This window comes from Vidua chalybeata, chromosome 3 (assembly GCF_026979565.1).
Source record: "Vidua chalybeata isolate OUT-0048 chromosome 3, bVidCha1 merged haplotype, whole genome shotgun sequence".
NCBI classification, from domain to species: Eukaryota; Metazoa; Chordata; class Aves; order Passeriformes; family Viduidae; genus Vidua; species Vidua chalybeata.
The window spans coordinates 68493116-68514808 of NC_071532.1; the positions used below are offsets into that span (position 1 = coordinate 68493116).

General features: G+C 39.5%; 1 protein-coding gene across 1 annotated transcript; it reads right to left on the minus strand.

Moving 5' to 3' along the window:
* Positions 1–1330: 1330 nt before the first annotated feature.
* On the minus strand, positions 1331–19893 carry CEP57L1 (centrosomal protein 57 like 1). The gene is made up of 11 exons (XM_053938161.1): positions 19841–19893; positions 12243–12387; positions 10291–10470; positions 9579–9700; positions 9044–9160; positions 8697–8774; positions 6888–6986; positions 6087–6164; positions 5755–5984; positions 4006–4150; positions 1331–1831 (listed from the first exon to the last, which is right to left on the minus strand). The coding sequence occupies exons 2-11, from the start codon at positions 12382–12384 to the stop codon at positions 1616–1618; spliced, it is 1407 nt and encodes a 468-aa protein (XP_053794136.1). The 5' UTR covers positions 12385–12387; positions 19841–19893; the 3' UTR covers positions 1331–1615.
* Positions 19894–21693: the final 1800 nt, after the last annotated feature.

A 21693-nucleotide genomic window follows, 5' to 3' on the forward strand; every position in this document is an offset into this window, starting at 1 on the left:
CCCTACTCCTCCCTCCCAAGATACAATCTGAAAATAAATTTTATGCTTTTCTTCAAGCAATAAAACTGGTTTGGGATACAGTTTCTTTGTATCTGGTTTGAATCTCTCAGCTGATGCTGAAATGCATCTACTTTGCTTTGGTGTGTGAAAACACACACATTACAGAAATAAAAGCTTCAGAAAGAAAAAGCAGAAAAGAATTATTAAAATGTATTTAAATCTTGTGAGTTGAAATACAAGTGATGTAACCAGTTAGTCAATGTAAGCTCAAGTATTATCCATTCCTATTTTCCCCTCTCAAATGCCAGTTCCTGGGTCTGAGCAAGACAGCTTTTTCAGCTCCTGGTCCCTCTCCAAAGCAGGCAGAGACGAGAAATGCCCAGTCAACAGCAGGACCAGGTTCAACTGTGTCCCTTTCCCTCCAGCCACTCACCCTACACAAGGGCAAACACAATTTTTTTTTTTTCTGGGACTGGATAGCCCCTGTCAGTACACACATTTTGAAGACTGACTATTCAACGCTGCCATCATTTAAAGACTGCCCCATCCAGTACCTGGTTGACAGACCCAAAGTTGCAGCCCTCCACCACAGCTTCTGCCAAAGTGGGGAACTAGGGCCCTGCTTCTCCAGCTCCAAAATAACATCCTCTCCCCAGGATTCTGTAGTCAACAAAAACACCAGGTCAAGGTACAGAGGGAGCCAGAGAGATTCATGTACCCTATCCCTACCAGTATCAGAGATTCAAGCATCCAGAAGTGCATGAAACTATCTCAGAAAAGCTATCTCCACCATGAAAAAATACCATGCTTCGAATTTTGTCTAAGCAGCTTTAAACAAACAATGTGCTTTTCTAAGCTAGAAATAATCCATAAATAAGAAGATTGGTAGCAGGTACACAGCTGAAGGTCTCCTCTATGACAGTCTCCTCCTCAGTCACTGTAGACTGTTCTAGAAGCAGGTTCTGTTAAAGAGAAGACAAGCACTCAAGCGTTTGGCAGTGCCCCCGCCCATGCACATATCAAGAACACTCCCATACTCTCGTGGCTAAACCAGGTCGTGGGTTGTGCTTCTAGACCCCAGCTGTCCCTAACATTGTCAATAGAGCTTCTGAAGTAATAATATTAATAATAATGAAAACATATATAAATAAAGAGACAATACCTCTTCTGCCTCATTCACAGTGATCTAAACCTTCAGTTATTAGAGAAAGGAACACGTTTGTTTTTATTTGTACAGAAGCACTAGCACAAGTCATTCTGGAAAAGCAAGCTCTAAATATCTCCTTGGTAGCCGGGGAAATAGGACATGAAAGATCATATACTATTTTAAGTGTAAAAAAAGTATAAAATTTTATTTGACAAGTTAACAAATAATGACATTTCATTAGTCCATTAAAACACTTTATTACAAGGAAGTGTAGTTGAGTTATAGCTACACTACATGAAAATTAATTCTAAGGTGAACAAACTGACCTACTGGAGAGTAGGCAGTTTAGAATGTACATGTCTACTGTATCCAGTTTATTTTTAAGAGGTTTTTTGTGCAACTAAAAATTTACTAGATGTCAGACAACTTCAAAAACTTTTAACATAACAAACTTCAGAACTATTCTTCTCAGATGACATCATCTTTTTTCAGATATAGCTGAAGTTGCCTCACAGCTTTTAGCAGCTGAAGAGAACTTCTGCTCTTCTGCCCAGGACAAGGTTTAGACATACTTTCCTTTACCGTGACTGCAATCTCATTTGCTTCCTTTTGTTCACCACACTTTAGTTCGACATGAGTTGCCCCTTGCTTCAATTTCTGAGTTTTTCTCTTTAATTTCTGCACCTAGGGAAAAAAAATTACTAATTAGCACGTTACATATACTCTAAAGACCCACAGCTGTAGAGATGACTGGACTTCTACTGAACTCCAAACTACAGATGACTAAGAGACATTTAAAAAAAAGTTTAAACTTAGTAACCTCGCACAGTTGTCTCACTGTAATAGAAAATTGACCTTGCCCATAAAGAAACCACCACAGAAAACTGACCTCACCCACATTCCCTGGTTCTTGAATTGGTTCTTGAATCCCATCACTCCCTAACATAAAAACGCTTGCTTGAGACAGCTGGAATATAATCTCTTAATAATCTATACTTACAACAGTTTCTTTCCATTTCAGATTGTACTACCCTAATAAAAAACCCAATAAACCTCTATAAAACCAATAAACCAATAAACCTATAAAATGTATACTGTTAATTATCAGTTACTGGATCTAAGCAGCTTATTTTGAAGCCTCCTTAACAAAAGTGGAAAACAGAATAAATAGGGTTAATTGCTAAAGAATGTTTTTTAAAATGTCAAATAATGAGTCTTGACTTGCACTTGGCATGAAAAGGTCACTTCTCAAAGATAAAATTAGGCTGGAAGCATTCCAAATGCCAATTTAGGCTTTAAGTCCATTTCTAAAAATAATTAACTTAAATTGCATTCTAGAACATATTATTAACTGTGAAACACAGAGATTAGCATGGCACTTTTAGTATGGCAGGTTCTAGAAAAAGAAATATGCATTAGAAATATTAAGATTGGCCTGTATAAAATACAAATGGAAATGTCTGTGTGCAAAAGCACCAGAAAAAAAAAAAAAAATACAGGCCAAGGAGTTAGAGGAATGGCCTGTATTGATAACCAGGGCATGATGGACAGTAATCATACAGACACACTACTATTCACAGCAAGACCCTAAGGGGTGTGCTCTGACCAGGCTGTACCAGAGCATGGAGTACTTGCCAGAAGATCTGCACACTGGTAAGAGGCAAAGATGACAAAAAGGTTGCACCACATTGTATGTACTACTCTTCATCATCCCAAAACAAAGGCAAACTGTGGCCATAAAGATATGCAAAAGAAAGAAACAAAGGTGCAGTTGTTGCCCAGTGTCTTAGGTTCCTGAGGATGAAGACAGCAAGATTTTGAGGCAAGGAGAACACCATAATTGTTGGGTCTTCAAGAATATAAGAGTTTTATCAAAAACACCAGCTGACATTGCCAAGAGAGGCAGTGAGGACTCAGCAGTCAATGCCCTTTGTCCATATTGCTAATATGCAAGTCTGACACATCTGCTATGACATAAAGCATCTCTATGCTTGCAATTACATAGACAATAAAAAGTTTAAGTGAGTAAAATCCATCAAAAATGAATATGATTAAAACTGGTCAGATTTAAATTAACTATATCCTCCTCTTTTCATAAGGTCTCATGCTGAGTTTTGTTTTGTTTCCTGTATAAGCAAAGTTCTCAGGTGAGTATTTATCTTGAAACATAAGATGAAAAAACAGAAACAATCAGACAGAACTATGGGTTGAATGTTTAATCATATGCCCAAACTAAATTGCTACAAAAGAGTTAGGCTGTTCAACTACCAAAGAGGGATTTTATATGGGCATGTATGAAAAGTTGTTATCTATGGCTCTAAACTAAATACTGACAGAATGAGGGCAGTTTAAAGGTTAAACAAAACTGAAAGGCTTGCCCACCTATGACTTTGGAGAAGCTCTGGTCAACAGACTAGTTAACAAAAAAGCTTCGATGCTTCAGTAATATAAAAGACATTTAATCCTGTCTGTACAGAAATTACAGCTTCTATTTTCTCATTCCCCTGAGGGACAGGTTATAAAGAAATGAAATTTCAACAGTTTGTCTTAACATGGTGAGCAGAAGTGACAGACAGTGCAACCCAGCTCTGTACTGCAGAACTGCCACAGGGCAGGAAGCTTTCCCACCAGCATACATTCCTAACTGCCAGTTGTAAGCACTAGCACTTTTTCTTGATCAAATGAAGAAATTGGAGGTACAAAAATATGAGCCAGCAGTCTAATTATAATCACCCATATTGGAACATCTTGGCTTAAAACATTCCAGTGACATTCTTGCTGACGACAACAGGAGGCAGAGTTGTGGCAGCCTTTCACCAAAAATGTTAGTAGCTAGAGAGTTTACATTTCATTCTTACAGTAGCCTGATGCTTTTTCAGCTTGGATATTTGTTTTCCTTTCATCTCCATTTGTTTTACGAGGCAATCCAGCTCCTGTTCCAGGTCTTCACGAGCTTGGGAGTCTCGAGTCTCCTGTATCTGCTCCAGCAGATCTTGATGCTCACTATTAAAGAAGAATGGCAATCTAAGTATTCATGATACAGTCTCTAGGATTTCTTCCTGCAGGAGTTCCTAGTAATTTTGTGCAGAGTACAGAAATTTAGTATTATTTCCACTATGACACAATACACATTGATCTGGAATATATTAACATGAGAAAGGGAAAAGGTTTTCCTGTGAGTCTGATTTTCTCGTTACAATTTTTTAGCTGATGTCCATCTTAGTTCTCCTTCTTCCCACAGGCATAACAACTACATGTGTAATAGTGTGCAAAATGAGATTTTTGAAAGTGAACTGCAGCTATGCAGTACATTTTCACTTCCTGCCAATTTAGCACAGACTATGAAGGCTTAGTGTAATACATGGAAATATTTTTTAAACTAGTACATTCAAGTTACAATTTTTCTGACAAATTATTCAAATTAAAATGTTCTACTCAAAAAGATTTACAGCAAAGTGGGCTGTTTAATTAAACTAACCAGATTAAGTAAAAGAAATTGTGTAGATTTTGATACCCAGATACCTGAACAAGTTGAAGCCAGAGATCCCCTATTAGATAAGTAATCCCTTTACAAAGGTCAGACTTCTTTTCTGACTTCTGACTAATGGCTTCTCCTTCACAGTTTCATTGAAGCAACTGGTTGTTGCTATATAAAAAAAAAAAAAAACCTGTCCTTGAACTGCCATGAGTAAGCTAGACATTGCTTTTTGAACATTAGATTGCTTGCCAGTTTAAATTTTACCACATCAAGGATTTCAAATCAGCGTCAACATCCTAACTGGTTTAATCAGCACATCCTCCTCTGTTCAAACCACAGCTCATCGTGTTGACATGTCTGCTACGACCAGCTACAGAGCTTTGGCCCACAGTCCCACAAGCCTGCATTAATGGGAAGATGCCTAAGAACACAACAGGTTGTAATCCACATTTACTTGCATGGCTAGAAAGATACATACACTCCCATCTGAAGTGTTAGCTTCTTCCACACCCTGCCCCTTTTCTGGCAGGAGACCATCCCTCTTTCACAACCCCCTTACAGGACCAGCAAGTTCTCCTGCTATCAACAAGCAAAGGGTACGAGCACCAGACTGACTCAGCACAAAGACCCAGCAGGTACACGGGTAAGGAAAGAACACAGAGTGAGTACAAAAACAGGAGAGATGTTGTGACAGGACTGTTCATGCCAGAGCTGTACTAACCCATTCCACCAACCAGACTGACTGCATCCTGCAGGCCTACTCAATATCAGCAACAGATTTGCAGCCTTCTCCAGGAGAAAAATTTTGATTTATTCTGTATATCTCAGAATATGTTTAAAATGTCTAAGAAGCACAGGTCTGAAAGGCTTTTCATTTGCTGTAGCTGCTACTTCAGTAGCAGCTTGTTTAAATACAGGATGTGGAGGCAGAAAAACAAGACCAGTGAAACACCAGGATAGAAAGAATTTTTTGAATGAGAAAAATCCTACTAGTCAAGCCTGCTCAGGTCATTCTGTCAACAAGTAGTCCTATAGTGAAAACAGGCTGGGCTCATCTACAGCACCCCGTCACTTCTCAGGGCTACTGCTGAAGTCACGTTTACTCACAACACCAACGATGGCTACTCACGAGCTCATTTGGCCCAGCTCATCTTGAAAGGCCAACAGAAGGTCTGAAAAGCTCCTGGTGGCAGTGGGTGATGTGGAACAAGAGGATACAGATTTTGAAATTGTACTGTGCCCTGAAATCCCAGCTGTAGCTCCTCCTTGTCCTCGCGATGAGACACGCGGATTGCGATGCTTCATAACGTGCAGCACACTTTGGACATTTGCGCTGACAGAATGGCTGGAGCTGACAGACTTAAAGAAGAATGATCAGTAGCCTACAAAAGTAATTAACTACTACACAGCCTTACTCAAACTGTAGATGTCACTTTAGTGACAACAGTGGTTTTCACCTACCTTCCCAGCCACAAAAGGTAGTTCACCAGCCTTTACATGTAATTGTGAAAGCTGCATTTTCTTCATTGTAGCATTTCTCTGCCATAAGAAAATATAAGACAAGAAATTCCAATCTGCTGACTCAAGAGTACAATCTTAAACTTTTTTCTTAATAAGTAAAATTCAAGTAAATACACAGTGAAATGCATCACCTCAGTTTTCTTCCGGTTTAAAAAAAAAAACCATTCCCTCCTTCTGTATGTGGAACAAATAAGACTTTCCAATAGCTGACACAAGTAAATTTTATTCCATATGCATGTAGGAGATTGTTTAACAACTAGGCTAACAGTAAAGGAATTGAACCTGTTTACTTAAGTTTTCAAAACCACAGTTGCAAAATTTTGACTGATCTGTAACATGTGTTGCAAAATCAATTCTCTTGATTTCAGGAATCCCCCTAAAACACACTGCCTTAAGACGCTGAGCCAAAACAACTTTGGAAACAAATTTTGCCAGATATACTGAACGGAAGCTAAGACAGGACATGGGGGGTGGCAGCAAGACTTTAACAGAGGTAACTGTCAAGCTGGTAAGGGAAGGTTTTCCAGTGATATCCTACCAGCCACAGTACCATTTTAATTAATTAAGGAAAGAAAAAAGAGGGGAAAAAAGAGTTATTTAGTACTGTTTGTCACTTTAGAAGTGGAGTAAAGTGCAGCAGAAGAATCAAGTGCCTCTTACATCACCGTTTTTCATAAGTTCCAGTCTCTGTGCGAGTCATATGCTATCAGCAACAGTATGCTAATAAAATTTCCACATTACCTTCCTAGGTTTTTTGTTCTTCCCGTTTTCCTTTTCAGGTTCATGTTGAGATGCTACTGAAGACATCAAAATTCTGTTTATATCAAATCCTGTTTGAAGCTGTGGCAATAAGCAAAAAAGAAAACAGCCATTTAACGTAATATCAGAAGTATGAAATAGCAAGGTTAAATTAATTCTCTTTCATGCATGGATAAGAACCAATTAAGGGCACTATTAATTGTCCTGCTTGGAAGGCATAAGCTACTCTTAAAACCTGAACAGATTACTAGGAAGGCAGGGTATCAGGCAGATCTTGCAGCTCTGTCTTAGTATTCCTCATTTTCATATTCAGTTGCAGCAAAAACTGTATTTTTCCACTGTGACAACCAGCAACCGAGATAAGCCAATCCTGCCACATGCTGAGGATCTGATCGTAAAATCCAAATTATACGAACATTTGGCTCTTACAATCTGAGGACAGAGAGAACTAAGCCTGTCTGTGTTACATTGAGGTCAAACCTGCTGGACAATCCTCATACTGTTCAGTGGTCCAAAGTTGCTATCAAGGCCCATGATAAACAGGATGATAATCATCCCCAATTAAACACAGGACAAGGACTTTGTTTTGGCATGTGTTACAGTTCCAGCTAAACAATGCTGGAGGTCCACCACTAAAGTGAGAATATTCTGGCTTTTCTGTCATCAAGAGGAAGTGAACCACACCACACCCTGTGCTTCCCAGCTCAGATCCAACAGACCTAAATCCGTCCTGTAGTGTATTAAGATGGTACTAACACTACTTTAGGACTCAGTTTACTGCACCTTAGTCCTTTCTTGACCAAATGTTTAGACTGTCTGCTCTGGGAGAGTCATTCTTACTACGTTTCTCAGAAGATAAAATCTCTGTATTAGGCCTTTTGCCCTGCAGCAGCATGCAGTCTAAGCAAGAAACCAAAAAACCTACAAGTTTTCAACTGTGTCATTCTGCTGGATTCTGGAGATGGTCAGACATCTGGGCTCCAAATTTGCATGTTATTTAAAGCTTCCTGGGTTGATGAAAACCCATCATCCTTGGATGAGGTGTAAGAGCTGACAGCAGTGATGAATTAAATTAAGGCATAAGCTTTGATTACATTATTCCAATATTACTCTTCAGCACTTCAGCCCCCACAGTTGGTCTCTCTTTCAAGCTGGCTGCTACTTATGCACAAAGTGAGGTTTGGAATATGAATACCTTGCCCCTTTAACAAAAGATTCCATCATTTTGCTCTCTTTGGCAAATATTCCTCTCTCAGATGGATGCTGGCTCAACAAACCGATTATGGCTTCACAGAATAATGAATTATACAAGATCTCATTTGATGAACAACATATCATTGATTAAGGTTTTTCCAAGTACAGCCCTATGTAGTAGATTTCTACAGATCTTAACAAAGGGAGGAAAACAAACATAATAACCAACCTCACTTGGTATATATGGTTTCATATGTGACCACTTTCGAGTTACTGAAAATTAAGTGAACCTGATTCAGTTACAGATCTTCTAGAAATTAATTTTCCACCTGGGTCGCCTAGAGCAGTGTTGAGGTTGATGAACTGTATCAGTAATACAAACCCAAGTAGAACCTTTCTTCATTGAGCTATACAACACACCTGGCAAGCTTTCTAATATGTAGCTTATAACTGATCTAGGTAGTATTCCAGGAGTTATGCCTGGGTAATAAACATGAGGAGTTAAAAATGTAATAAAACAAGAAGGGCATTTTGAACAGAGAGAATAGCTTTCTTCAGTACTAAAACATAAGATAAAATAAAATCTTTTCAGTCTACCTGAGCAGTTTTATCTTGTATTAGCTTATGCTGATGCTCTTCTTTACACAGCTTTTCTTCTAAGTGTTTGATCTTGTCCTGAATTTGAAGGCAAGAATGATGAGTCCCACTTCAATTTGTCATGCTGAACCAGAAGTCTGGAGGAGCTCACAACTGTAATATGGGGATAAAACTGGACTGTATGAATTTTTAAAGCCCAGACTGAAAAAAGACTCATGCACACGAAGCCAAGGTGGCATTCAGTCAGGTATGCTTCAACAGAGGTAACTTTTGCAAAACTTAGTACTATCAATAGTATGCCATAAAATGATACCAGACTTTCAGACTGTCATTCCATGCATGCTTACTTCAGCAATTCTCTGAGTAGCAGTAAGTTTAAGACACTCTTTTTCTAGCATTTCAAGCTTTTCAAGTTTTGCATACAGTTCCAGCCGGTTCTGATCTTCCTCTTTCCGAAGCTGAGCCTGGAGAAAATAAGCAAGAATGGAGTTGGCAACTGACTGAAATTGTTTCAGACAGAAAAAAACACCAAACTACCCCACATCAGAATAAAGGTGTTTAATTAGTTTAAATTCCATATTTTTTAAATTGCAAAGTGATGAAAAATACCAGGCAAACAAAGACAGCTTAAGCTTCCAGCAGCTTTTTTGTCTACCAAGTGTGCAAGTATTAGCATAGCTTTGCTCATTAGGAGTTCCACCCAGGGAGCTTTTCATACAATTCATTGAACAGTTGTCAACAGCCATACACTAAATTGCTTCTGTTTGCTAGCAGCCTGAGCAGAGCTCAGGAAAAACAATGACCACAAAAAACTTCAGATCCTGCACATTTCTATACTTTTGAACTACGTCACTACTTTGTTTTTATGCTAAAGGACTTCACCTGTTGTTCTAAAATAATTTTCTTTTCCAGTCCTGCACTGGAAACCATCTTTCTCATGTAATCCAGCTGTTTCTCCAGCAGGGAGCAGCGAGCTTGTGCTGCATTTAACTGCATATATGAATCTACAGAAAGAAAGAAAGAAGACATTCAGTACAGCAAAGGGAGCTACACATTTAGCTAGACTGTCATATCATTGAGGAATTCTCTGTCTTCAAAACAGGCAAGAACAGTTTTGTTAGTCTGAACAAGTAATGAGGTTAAAATGTATTTAATATATAAGACATGAGAATCAAAATTATTTTTCAAAGCTAGTCTCTAATTTGAATTCCAAAGACATGAGCACTGCAGTTACTTTGATTTGTATCAGCAGATACCTAACCAGAATCTGAGAAAGGAGAATCTTCTCTTCTCCTATCTTTTCTCAAGCTAGCAGTGTTATGTAAGCAGCTGCTTGCTTATTGTAGGAGTTGAACATACCACCTGAAACATGCTTAGTCTTTAAAATTGCTTTATCGCTTATGCAATACTCAGTTGATATATGTAAAAAATATCTCAACTTGATCCACAATTATCAAGCTCCTGTCCCTCCTCAGTTCTGAAGCAAAAAATGAAAGGGAGTTGCACTAATTAGCAGTTTTTCAAAACAAAACACTCCCTGGATTATACAGTCTTAGTGTTGCTGTGGCTACACCTTATCACTCCAAAGAAATACCTTTCCTCTGTTGCATCAGCTCTTGATGTGCTGCATCCTTCTCGTAGGATTTGTGCTCTAAGATCTTCTTGTACTGAGCAGCTGCTCTGGAGAGGCTGCACAGTTTATCTTCAGCCTGTGACTTCTCCAGCTCTAGGCAGCGGATCTTTTCCTGCAGAGCTTTCAGGGCTGCCACTACAGCTAGCAAACAACAAAACAGCTACACCTTAAGTAACAGTTCCCATTTGATGATGATGATCGTTATTAGAAAACACTTCACATTACAATATACTACCTGAATTTTCTTCCTAGTGTCACTCCCAAAATTAATTATATTCCCCAGCTGTACACTAACATATGCAGAACATATATGGGAGAAAATGGATGTGTTTCCTGCATAACTGAGGTATGAAGCTCTGGCCCTATAAGCAGAACTATTTTGACTCCAAATGGCAGCAAGCACCAAAAAAATAATGGCAAATAGAAGATAATAAACACTGGGCCTTCTCTTTAAATAGAAGCAGAGAACACAGGCACCCAAGTGAGATCATAAGTTTTAGTGTAAGGCAACTGGCCTGGACAGATTAAAAAGAGAAAACAGGCTCAGAACAGGGGGGGAAATTAGATACAAAGGACAATTTAGCAAAGGATACATTGTTAAATACTTTATTGTTTCAAAAGGTAATATTTCAACATCTAGTATCTTGTATTTGATGATTCTTTAAACCATGGAAACAAGTCTGGAAGATTTTGCTTTCAGCCTCAAATCAGTGTGTGTCAAATTATACCAAAAATAAAAGCTGCAATTTCAGCTACAAGAAAAAGTCTGCTAGCTCTCCATAAAGCATACGCACCTGTGGAAGCTTAAGCCATGTCCTGCAACAAGTCAAGCTTTTTTTCTCACATTTTATAATTGACGGTTTCTCTATTCCAAACTCTCTCATCAAAAGAATACCATCAAATATTGCTACCTCTGTAACAACTTTCACCATATTATCACAGATCCATTGAAACAAACAAACAAACAAAAAAACCCAAACCAAACAAAACTATAAAACAGAAAAAACCAAACAAACATCAAAGAAAAACTCAAACCAAAAAGGAAATACCAGAAAGCAGAAGGATGAAGTGGGACCACCTTTTCCATCTTTCTATTGTCATGCCAAACATTTCCTTAACCACTTAGCTACATAGCACTAAACTGATCACTGTAATCCAAAACCACCCAAACTCTGCATGAAATAAGATTACTACAGAAATCACAGATTTTTCAGGTGAAGAACAATGATCACATGCACACTCACAGGCAAGGTAGCAAAGTTGTCCATGATAGTAAGTCCAAGTATGGGTATCCTTAAGATTCCCCAGGCACTCCAGATATGTTAAGCCACTGCGGATTTGCCTTGTGAGCTCCAGAGAGTAGTCACTAAGGCACATGACAACCATATTTCATAGGGACTAACTTTCATGCTGTTAACTTTCCTGTGAGTCTGAACCCCCAAAAAACAAAAACAAAAAAACCCCAACCAAACAAACAAAAAAAAAAAACCCACCAAAAAACCTTAGAAAATTATTTTAAGCTGTAAGCAGTCAAATGGCACCATGCAAAGCCAATTTCAGGTCACTGTACCATACTAATGATCTTTTTTTTTTTACTGTATTTGAAGTCATGAACTACTTCTACTGAGTTTGAAGCATTCTCCCTTGCTTTCAGAGGAAGTCTGACGATTTTAAGTTAAACAAATTTCAAAGCCAAAGTTTACAAGGATGTTAGAAGATTTGCAGAGGTTTCCATTCTAGACATATGACTTCAGGGAGACTACTCCCTCAGGACACATATACATCCTGTCTTAATGTCAGACTGATAACTGCACCAAGTCATTGAACTCAGTCAAATAGGATGGGGAGTTTGCTCAAGAGATTTCACACGGAACAATTAAAATGACTGTTTTAAGGACATATTTTGGCTATACCTTGGTTATTTGGGAGAGAAGGCCTGTCACCAACAGCAGCTGCCAACTTCTTTGATTCTATACAAACAAAGGCTGCAGGAAGCCTCCAATCTGGTGGCTGAAGAAAACTTCCTATGAAACTGTTCTTTGATTCAGAATCCATAGCCTGTAGAAAGAGAGACATTTAATGACATTATTTCTTTAAAAGACTCTTTTTCCGAAGTATGTCACTGGGCTGTTCCTGGCTCTGTTTATATCAAACCAGATCATGTACACCAAAATAATAATAATAATAATAATAATAATAATAATAATAATAATAATAATAATAATACCCACACCCCACCAGAAAAATCCTGTCTTTTAATGCAGTTCCAAAACAATATCTTTCATAACACTAAAAAACATAGCTTCCTTTGACCAACCAAAATTTTCCAAGATTTTTCTAGGTGCTTTCTAATAACTTATGCTGATTTTTGTCCTTTAAAAACCCAAGCATCAAGAGCATTTTCTACTAACTGTTTTACAGACTTCAGTGTCTTGACTCTAAGTGCTCCCTGCAGAGCAAACATTCCAGGTTTTACAGCCTGTTTCCATTTGCAGCCTCCTTAGTGCTCCTCTTCCTATCTTTTTGGATGTAAAACCAAATTATATATGGTAAATAATGTGCCATTATTACTTAATAAAGACACAGTTCTCCACATTTAGTGTTGAGATAACAGGAGATTATTTAATAAGCAATATCCCCAGTATTATCACCATTATCAGGCACATGTATTAAGTCCTGTTTCTTCACTCCCTTTCTGTTCCACCCTTTCACATTCTTTGTTTTATGAGAAGCACATTTGAAGACAGTTCATACCCTGTCAAATAGAAATATTTCTTGATACTCAAGACATGGACAGTGAAATGTGCAGAAAGTGCTTTAGGCTAATACAACCTCTAGGAAGTTAAAGCAAGTTTGAAATCATCCTGCAGTATCAAAGTAGTATCAAGCATTTCTTTTGGTACAGTGTAAGAAGCAAAGAGTCTATACAGCTTCAGCTAATAGAAAAACAGCTTATTTGAAGGTTCAGTGATATAAGAATTATGATTTTTGTATCACTTGTGTTTAAAATACAGTGCATGCAACTGGAACTGTCTTCCTGCTTGGGTAAGGCCATTTACAGATGCTAGTCCCCAAGAAAATCACCCAAAGGAGGTATCTAGTAACACAAGGAAGAAAGAGACCAAGACTAGAGCCTGCTGATGAAGCACACACCAGGAGAAGCCATTCATACTGGGTGGCAAACAAAGGAAGAAGTTTCCAATAACAAAAAAAGTTTCTAGGAGCACTTGCAGCTCTTACAGCCTGTTCCAAAGGCTGTATAAAAAACCAAACAAAAAAAAAAATCTTCCAGCCACACTGCCTCTTCAAGATATGCACTATACTGAAGGCAAGCAGAAATCCTTTTTTCTTCCTCGAAACTGTCATCACATGAGCATCTCTTCACCAGGGCTTGCTTGACCTGGGGCCTCTCAGCCATCACCACTTTTGTGTGCTAACACCCCTGAGGTCACATTCACCATTCAGAGCAGCCCCCCTGGTCCCAAGGAGGGAGTCTATCTAGGCTACCCTTGTGCCACAGGTCTTTTCCAAAGACTTCTCCGTGGGGCCCTGCTGCCATCTTAGTCAAGGCCAGGCCACAAGCTCTTGGCACTGGGTAGGCAGCAGCAGTCAGTCAGGTACCCCACCATCACTTGGAAGAGGTGGATCACCATCTGGTGACCCCACTACATTCATGGCCACAAAAGCTGTTTATGGGCCTCCCTACCTCTGTCCTTAAGGACTGGGAAAGACCAGCCAGGGATACCTGACCATAAAGCTGGCCAGGTCTATCAACCATGTCCAACAGCACAATGGGCAATGGCAGAGAAAGGCACAAAGCAGCAGAAGGAGCAGCAGAAACCTCCAAACATGGATGAGAAAGTCCTGTGGCCACAGAGGTGGTCCAAGACAAGAGAGGAGATAGTCCTGGCATGGCATGGTGCATCAGCATGGAGTTCCAGAAAATAAGAGATAAACAAGACTTAAAAATTTTCCTGCTGCTATTCAACCCCTTCACACTGGTGATGAAAAAGACTAGCAAAAAAAAGTCCATAAAAGTGAGCATATGCACAAGCAAGAAGTTTCCTACCGCCGCTGTGAATAAAAGGCAACTTTGGAAAGAGCAGAGGAAGAAGGTGGTTTTTCCTCACACCATCCAACCTTCTAGCAGTCAGCATAAGCGGAGACTCGCTTTTCCAACATCCTCCAGTAGACCATGGCTCCCCTGCATGCCTGCACAGCTACACATCAATTATTTCCCTTATTACTTTCACATAAATAAGTTTCTGCTGTTTCCAAGGAGATGGGTCTGTGGACAGTTGTAAGGAGAGCAGTGATCCGAAGCAAATAATGAAAAAAGGAGGGAATAAAGAAGCAGAATATTTGAGAGTTTGTGGACAAACTCAGTAATACAAAGGTGGGGGGGCATGGGGGACACCTATTTGGCAGAAAGGGAAATAAAACCCCTTTAGTTCTGCAAGTGAAACCAAAGGGAAGTGAAAGAGTAGAGGCCAGCTCACCTGCCTGGTGGTGGTGATTCAGCTGATCCAGTGTGGGCTTCAGCACAAAAACCCCACAACTTAAATGGGAAAATAAACACCCTCCAGCTGGAGGGGGGAGCTCCCCAAGCTGCTCCTAAGAGCACAGGCTCAGCAAAGGGTGTGAAAGAAAACACCACAGGACCGAGACACCTGTGTTTGCAGAAACTCTGCTGCAGACACAGTCAGGGACGCCTTGCTTTACCACAGCTTCCTCAGATACAGAGGCTGTGTGGAGCAGCTGAGGGCATGGTTGCTATAGTGCTTTGAGGCTGTGTCAGCATAATTACCCTGGTAGAGGTGCTCTGGTGTAGACAAGTCCTAATATCTCAGCAGGTAAATAGAGTTTATAGCAACCAAACTGCACAGGAGGAACGTCTACAACACTGCAGACCTCAGGCAAAGAGATGCACACCAGGAAAAGGACCAGGTCACTCTACACCAGCAAGACATTGCTAAATGTCCTGGCCACTTCCAGCCCACTGCAACAAGAAACATATCAGGAAATAATTAAATAGTTTGACGCATGCTTGAACGTCAACTGTCCTACCACAACTTTCCCCCCAAGTATTTGAGCTTCTATAAAACCATCACAACCAGGTTTGCTTTTTAAAAAGTCTTATACAGCAAGCTTAAACCACTCTCTTATTCCATGGTGCTGCTGCCATGGACACCTGGTACACAGCCCTAGAGAGGTGCTTTAAAGCAGATATTGCTTCCCAAACAGCAATGTTTGTACTAATGTAACTCCACAAGGCTTAGGGGGATTTAGCACTTGAACAGCACTCATTAAAGCAGCCAGAATATCATTGTTTAGACAAGCCCTTGGTTGAGGAAAGCAGTACACTCCTTTGAGTTTGGGCAAGAGCCAAGAGAGAGGTATGCATATTAAACAGAGGCTGACAAAATACCCCAGTTACATGCAGAGGGGAGGGGAAGAAGCAAGAAATTCCTCACTCCCACCTCAGCAGCCTATACTGCTGTGGTGAGCAGGGTGAAGCACTTGTGTTGTGCAGGTCATATCTGGAGTCAACACTGGCCCTTTGGGTTTTTTAATGGGAAGTGGCACGGCCTGTGTTTGTGGATGCAGTAGTGATGCTCAGACATCCAGTGTTATTTTACCCAGAAAAATACAGAGCAACTGGTTCCAATACTGGCTGCATCAAGCATGGGGTAACTGTGTTGCACCCATGGGCTTACCATGGGTCCCTTCCAACTCAGAATATTCTGTGATTAAACATCATCCTGGGAAAGCCAGCTATGTTTTTCTCCAGGTCTGAGCTAAGAGGCTCATGGAGTTCTGTGCCACACAGTTGCAACCCTGTGCATGGTGCATGATGCCAGGCACAGCACATTAGCTCTGTGACAGCACTGCATTAATGCAAATACCCTGCCCAGCTCTTGCCTTCCTGCAGCTGGAGTGCTCAGCCCTGGGGCTGTGAGCATGAGAAGGGCTGGTCCTTTCCGTGGGACCACTTCTGCCTCTTGGCTCAGCATCACATGCAGGTTGAGAGTGAGCTTGCACAAAGTATGCTGGGGAGCAATCCCATCAGGACCATCCCTGAATATGTGATGATGTTCATGCCTCAGAAAAAAGCAAGCAAAGTGGAGTTTGGTACCTTAAGATAAACAGAGAATTTCCTATTTCATCAGAGTCATCTAAGTACTAATACCATTTACCTTTATACCATTTCTATTTACTTTTGCTGAATATGGCCTGCAGTAAATGCCAGAGTACTGGACTGGGTTGCTGTAAAAATCAATTGGCATTTTAGTTACTGCTGTCTGGCCCAAGCAAGTATACTAACAGTGGAGAATTACTGAACACAACTGAAATCCCAAGTGTTACAGAAAGACCACTTATGACTTCTTCATCATCCTCCACCCCTTCCCCTGTGTTTCTCCCCCTTCAATGCAAGCCACTCCATTACAAAGTTTCAAAAAAATGTCTCCTCAAGTGAAAAGTCCAGAAACATTTTGCCACACATACAATTATGTCTCATGTTGTAAAACAGCATATGGAAAAGCTTTTTCTACATGTAAACAATAGCAGACTCAGGGAATAATGTTGGCTTAACAGTCTCCCAAAAGACACACTAAATGAATAATGTGATAATGTAAGGGATACTTCCACTAAATTCTCTGATGTTTGCTATCTCACAGGGACACTGGTTCATTCAAATTGCTGTGAGGGCAACCTTTTAGAACCAAAGAAAGAGATGATGTCAGAACACCTTCAAAGAGGAAAAAGAAAAAGCAGATCAAAGCATTTTTCAAAAAGAAATACAAAGATATCTATCTTCTGGCCTGACCTACCGAGCATGCACAATTTATAGTGGTTTTTTTTGATAACGGAAAACAAAGTCTTAGATGAACCAAAGATTGATTCAGTGTTTATCTGACATAAGAGGAGGTCTAAAGAACTGCCCCAACACAGGCAATACTGAGAAGTTCCCAAAATTCTGGCTGCTGCCTTGCCTACTTGAGCCAAGTCTTGCTGGCTAATGATTATGTGAGAAGCCATTTTTGTGACACAATCCAAACTAGTGTATTTTTTCCCCTTTCACTTTCCTTTGAGAACTGGGAGAAAAGCTTGGTCAGCTGTACTAGCTATGCTGCAATGCTCAGCCTTATTCCCAGCAGACAAAGAACAGCCCTTCCACAGAGGAAAAAAAAGAAATAAATAATGTTGTGGGCAAACTGCACTGTTGTTTTGGGAACACCCAGTCTCTAGCATCCTGACACAACCACTTTAATCAGCCTGAAACACATGACAATGCTCAGGACATATCTAAGCAGCTGATACTCCCATGTGTCTTTTAATATAAGTGGGTTAGACATGAAATGGTAGCAGCTGCAGAACTAATAAGAAGTGAAACCTCACTGAATCAATAAAGCATTTAAACATGTTTTTTAAGTTTTGTCAACTTTCACTTTAGGTAAGTCCAGAGAAAATGGCAAAAATTTATTAGAGAAATTAAGGAACCTGGGAGTGTTTTGAAAAACTGACACAGCCAAATCCATGGGAGGCAGTTTTTTGTACAAACTGCAAGATACACACTGGCAGTCGCAGAACTGGACACATTAAAGGTTAAATTTCCAGTCTCTTCTTCGATACTACTGTAGCAAAGCCCATCTGTTCCTGAATATCAAGTGTTATGCAGAACTTTCATACAAGCATTGTTTTTCATTCTTGGAAGAAAAGAAATGGCATTCTCTGTTTTCTCATGACACCATATGTACTGTCAAGTAGGATAAAACCTGGTATTTTAATACAAAAAAACCCCAAACCATAAACAACCCAACAAATGCCCAAAACTCCTAAGACTTTTCACTGTGTCAGCATTTCATTTCTAAGCAGTCACACTGATATTTCTCTACTTCTTGTTTGCTACAGAGAAAAGAGAGAACAAGAAAACAAAAAAAAAACAAAAAAAGAAAAAAAGAGGAAGAAAGAAAGCAGAATGAGTTACACAATTATTTTGTAAGCAAGGCAAAGAAACAACCTAGTGGATAAAAAAATTGTGATTTTTTAACAACTTTTTGGGGAATAGATTCTAACCTGGCAGCGTATCAAGCATGCAAACTTGGGTCAAAATATTATTAGAGTTTTGCTGTTTTCTTCAATGAGCAGACCAAATTCCTCGTCCAACTGCGCCTTCATCCAAAAGTACATGATACACTCACAATCAACCCTTCGTGGGGAAATCAAGTTGGTGTAAATTGCTTTAACCTCTACGTGGTTCAGATGATAACTGAACTTTAGAGGAGCAAGACTGCAAATTCCTACCTAGAAATAATTGCTATCTTAGCATGAAAACATTTAACCTGTAATACAGTGCTACCAAAATAATTACATTTATATATCTTTAATCAGGCCAAAGTAATTAAACATAATATTTTTGTAATAAGCATCAAACAAAACCCAAATACTATCACTAATACACTTCCTCACTTCACCCACAGTTCTGTTCCTTTTCTCTCATTTATCTTCTATTATATTTGGGGTTTGTTCTTCATCTCTCTCTTTATTGGATTTACATGATCTTATTGCTTTGTTCCTTGCCCTTTGCCATTTGGTATTCTTTTTATCCTACTCCCTCTTCTAGCACAAAAAGCTAGGATTTTTTCAAAGTAAAAATACCTACTTGCCCCCAACACCAAGATTAAAGATGAAGTTTATTCCATTTATACTTAAAATCCAGAGATGCTACTTGTCCTTAGTACACTGACTGATGTGGAAATCGAAGGTGCTCTCCTCAGTACTCTACATGAAGAATGGAAAAGGCTATTTTTTCTGTCCCCTATTATTTCCTGCTGATGCCATCACACAGTCTTCCATATGTAGTTTCTTTAGTTTGGGGAACAAAAAAAAAAAAAAAAGAAAAAAAAAAGAAAAAAAAAAAAAAAAGGAAGGTTTGCTGTTGTGTAAAGGGAAGGTTTTCAAGGGTAACTGAATCCAGTATAAAAGACTGTATCTGTGCACAGGCAGAATAATTAGATATTAGAAAGGCAAATGCAAAAAGGAAAAGGCATATTTGGATAGGGCAGGGCAAATATAAGGGTAGGTTGAAATGACAATCATAGTGAAGAAATATAAGAAGGTAGGGGATGATTATTGCAGGTGTTGACTCATTCACAGTAAACACTTCTACTGCATGATAGTTTTCACCTTTTATGTCTCAAATATTTAATGGCATCACTGAAAGATGGTTTTGAACGTTGCAACTTGCCCTCTAGGCAGATGAAACACACAGATTGTGTCCCCACTGTTGCCTTGGAATTTATTTTTAAAGTAAACTTCTGTTTTTACCAATACCTTCTCAGGGAAAGTGTCAGTCTCTTCATCCACTATCCTTTAACCTAGCCTGAAGAGGGAGTAGGAGGTAGATTTTAGACAGATAACCACAAAAGCTTGACATGGATGAGCAGAGAAACACAAAGAGGGCAATTATTTGCAGGATTTGTCTTTTTTTACCAACTACCACACCTACATTTTTTTCATATATTCCTGTGGTGCCGATAGCTAGACACCTGGCAAGGAACAAAAAACTCCATTCTGCATTTGTACATCAGGCAGCCTAAGAAACAGAATGAGGAAAAAAAAGTTAGCAAGGAAAAGGAAAAGATAAGTTTCACTCCAGGCAAGAAATTATTTCCAAAATCATATTTTGTCTGAAATAGCTGTGTCTTAATATGCAGAAGAAAAGAAAGCAACTCCTCAAGTAACTCTTTGATTTTATTTTGGAGAGCTATTTTGTTGAATGATTTTTAAAAATATCACCTGCTTACATGACTCAGAATAATCATAGCAATTCTAACATTCTCATTGCACATCCTGAACATGCACAATATTCTAGGTATTAATGCCAAATAGTTTGTATATCATATGGTATAATGAGTATTCAAAAATGTAGAAATGGTTTTATCACTACTTCTGCCCTGAGTTGCCTGGGGAAACTTAAACTGTCAAAGGCATTACTTGTTTAATATAATCTGTATATTTAAACTTGCATGGCTTTGGAGATACAGAAAAAGCAAATCTGAGTAAGATGCTACAAAATCCTGTGCAATGCTGCAGGCAGAAAACTAACTTCAATTGATTATCAAGTTTTTAATAGGCATTTCTTCCCTATTAACTATATGCAGTTTCTGAATGCAAATAGTTATGCATATATGAAGGAAATTTAGTGGATCTCTAGGTTCTTGACTACAATTCTTGCTGTCCTGTGTGACCTTAATAAATCAGAGGGTTGGGATTAATAAGGGACTGATGTTTCAGGATACGTGAGCCTTTCAGCCTTGGGGCTGAGTGTGGTAATGACAGGCTTACATGAAAAAGAAATGCAGGTATAGATCCAAAACAAGCAGCACACTCAGTGAGGAGCTAACAAGAGCTTTGTTTCAGGGTGAGGAAACTCTATGAACACAGACGTGGGTGAAGTCCCACCCTGGTGCTTGGCACTTTTATCTTCTTTGGACTTTTATCTTCTTTGGAGTCCTCTTCTGGCAGTGAGTGCCAAAATCTGTTCTTTAAAACAATGAATAAAGAGACCCTGTAGCTTTTCTGGTTTGTGACTTCAGTTCATGTGGCTGCTGGTCACAGCATTTTTCTTTGTGTTATTGCTGGAAAACACCAAGGTCCGTGTTAACAGCCTGCCAAAGGCGCTTAAAGGACCTTTTGGGTTGTCAGCAGATATAAAATTCCCAATAAGCAATGTTCCTTTTTCTTTTAAAGTGCAGCTGGAGGAAACAGTGTCCACCTTCTCTGTGCTGCTACCCAGTGGTCAGAGTATTGGCCAGGAAGTGGGAGTTCCTGGGGAGCATTCATGCCTCATCCCTGACCACCATGCTAGACTGGGAGGAGGAAGAGCAGGAAGGAAACAGGGAGTCACCACCTTTTTGTTTGAAGTTATGACCCTGCTCCAAAAAGCATGTGAGGCTCGAACAAGGACAAGACAGCTGAGGCGAAAGACAGAGTAAAACAAGGAGCTGTTTCTCTCATCTAGTTCAATCATCAAAACAGAGTCCTGGGGTTAATTTATGCATTTCTGGAGTAAACAGTTCCTGGATGAATAAACAGCACTGGCCTGGGAAAAGTTATCAGAAACCAGGAATAATTGCCTACAGATCCCTGTGTCTCCTTCCTTCTAGTTCACACTAGTGCCACTCATTTGCCATCTCCTCCAGTAGGGCACAAATTCAACAGGTGAGGTGATGAATGGTTCCCTTTCATTTTGGAATCCTCCTGAGCACCTGGGACACTCTCCTGATAGGTAAGAGGTGTTGATGTAAATGCCTTTGAGCTAAAAGGCAATTCTTCAATCCCCGGGTTACAGTACTGAAG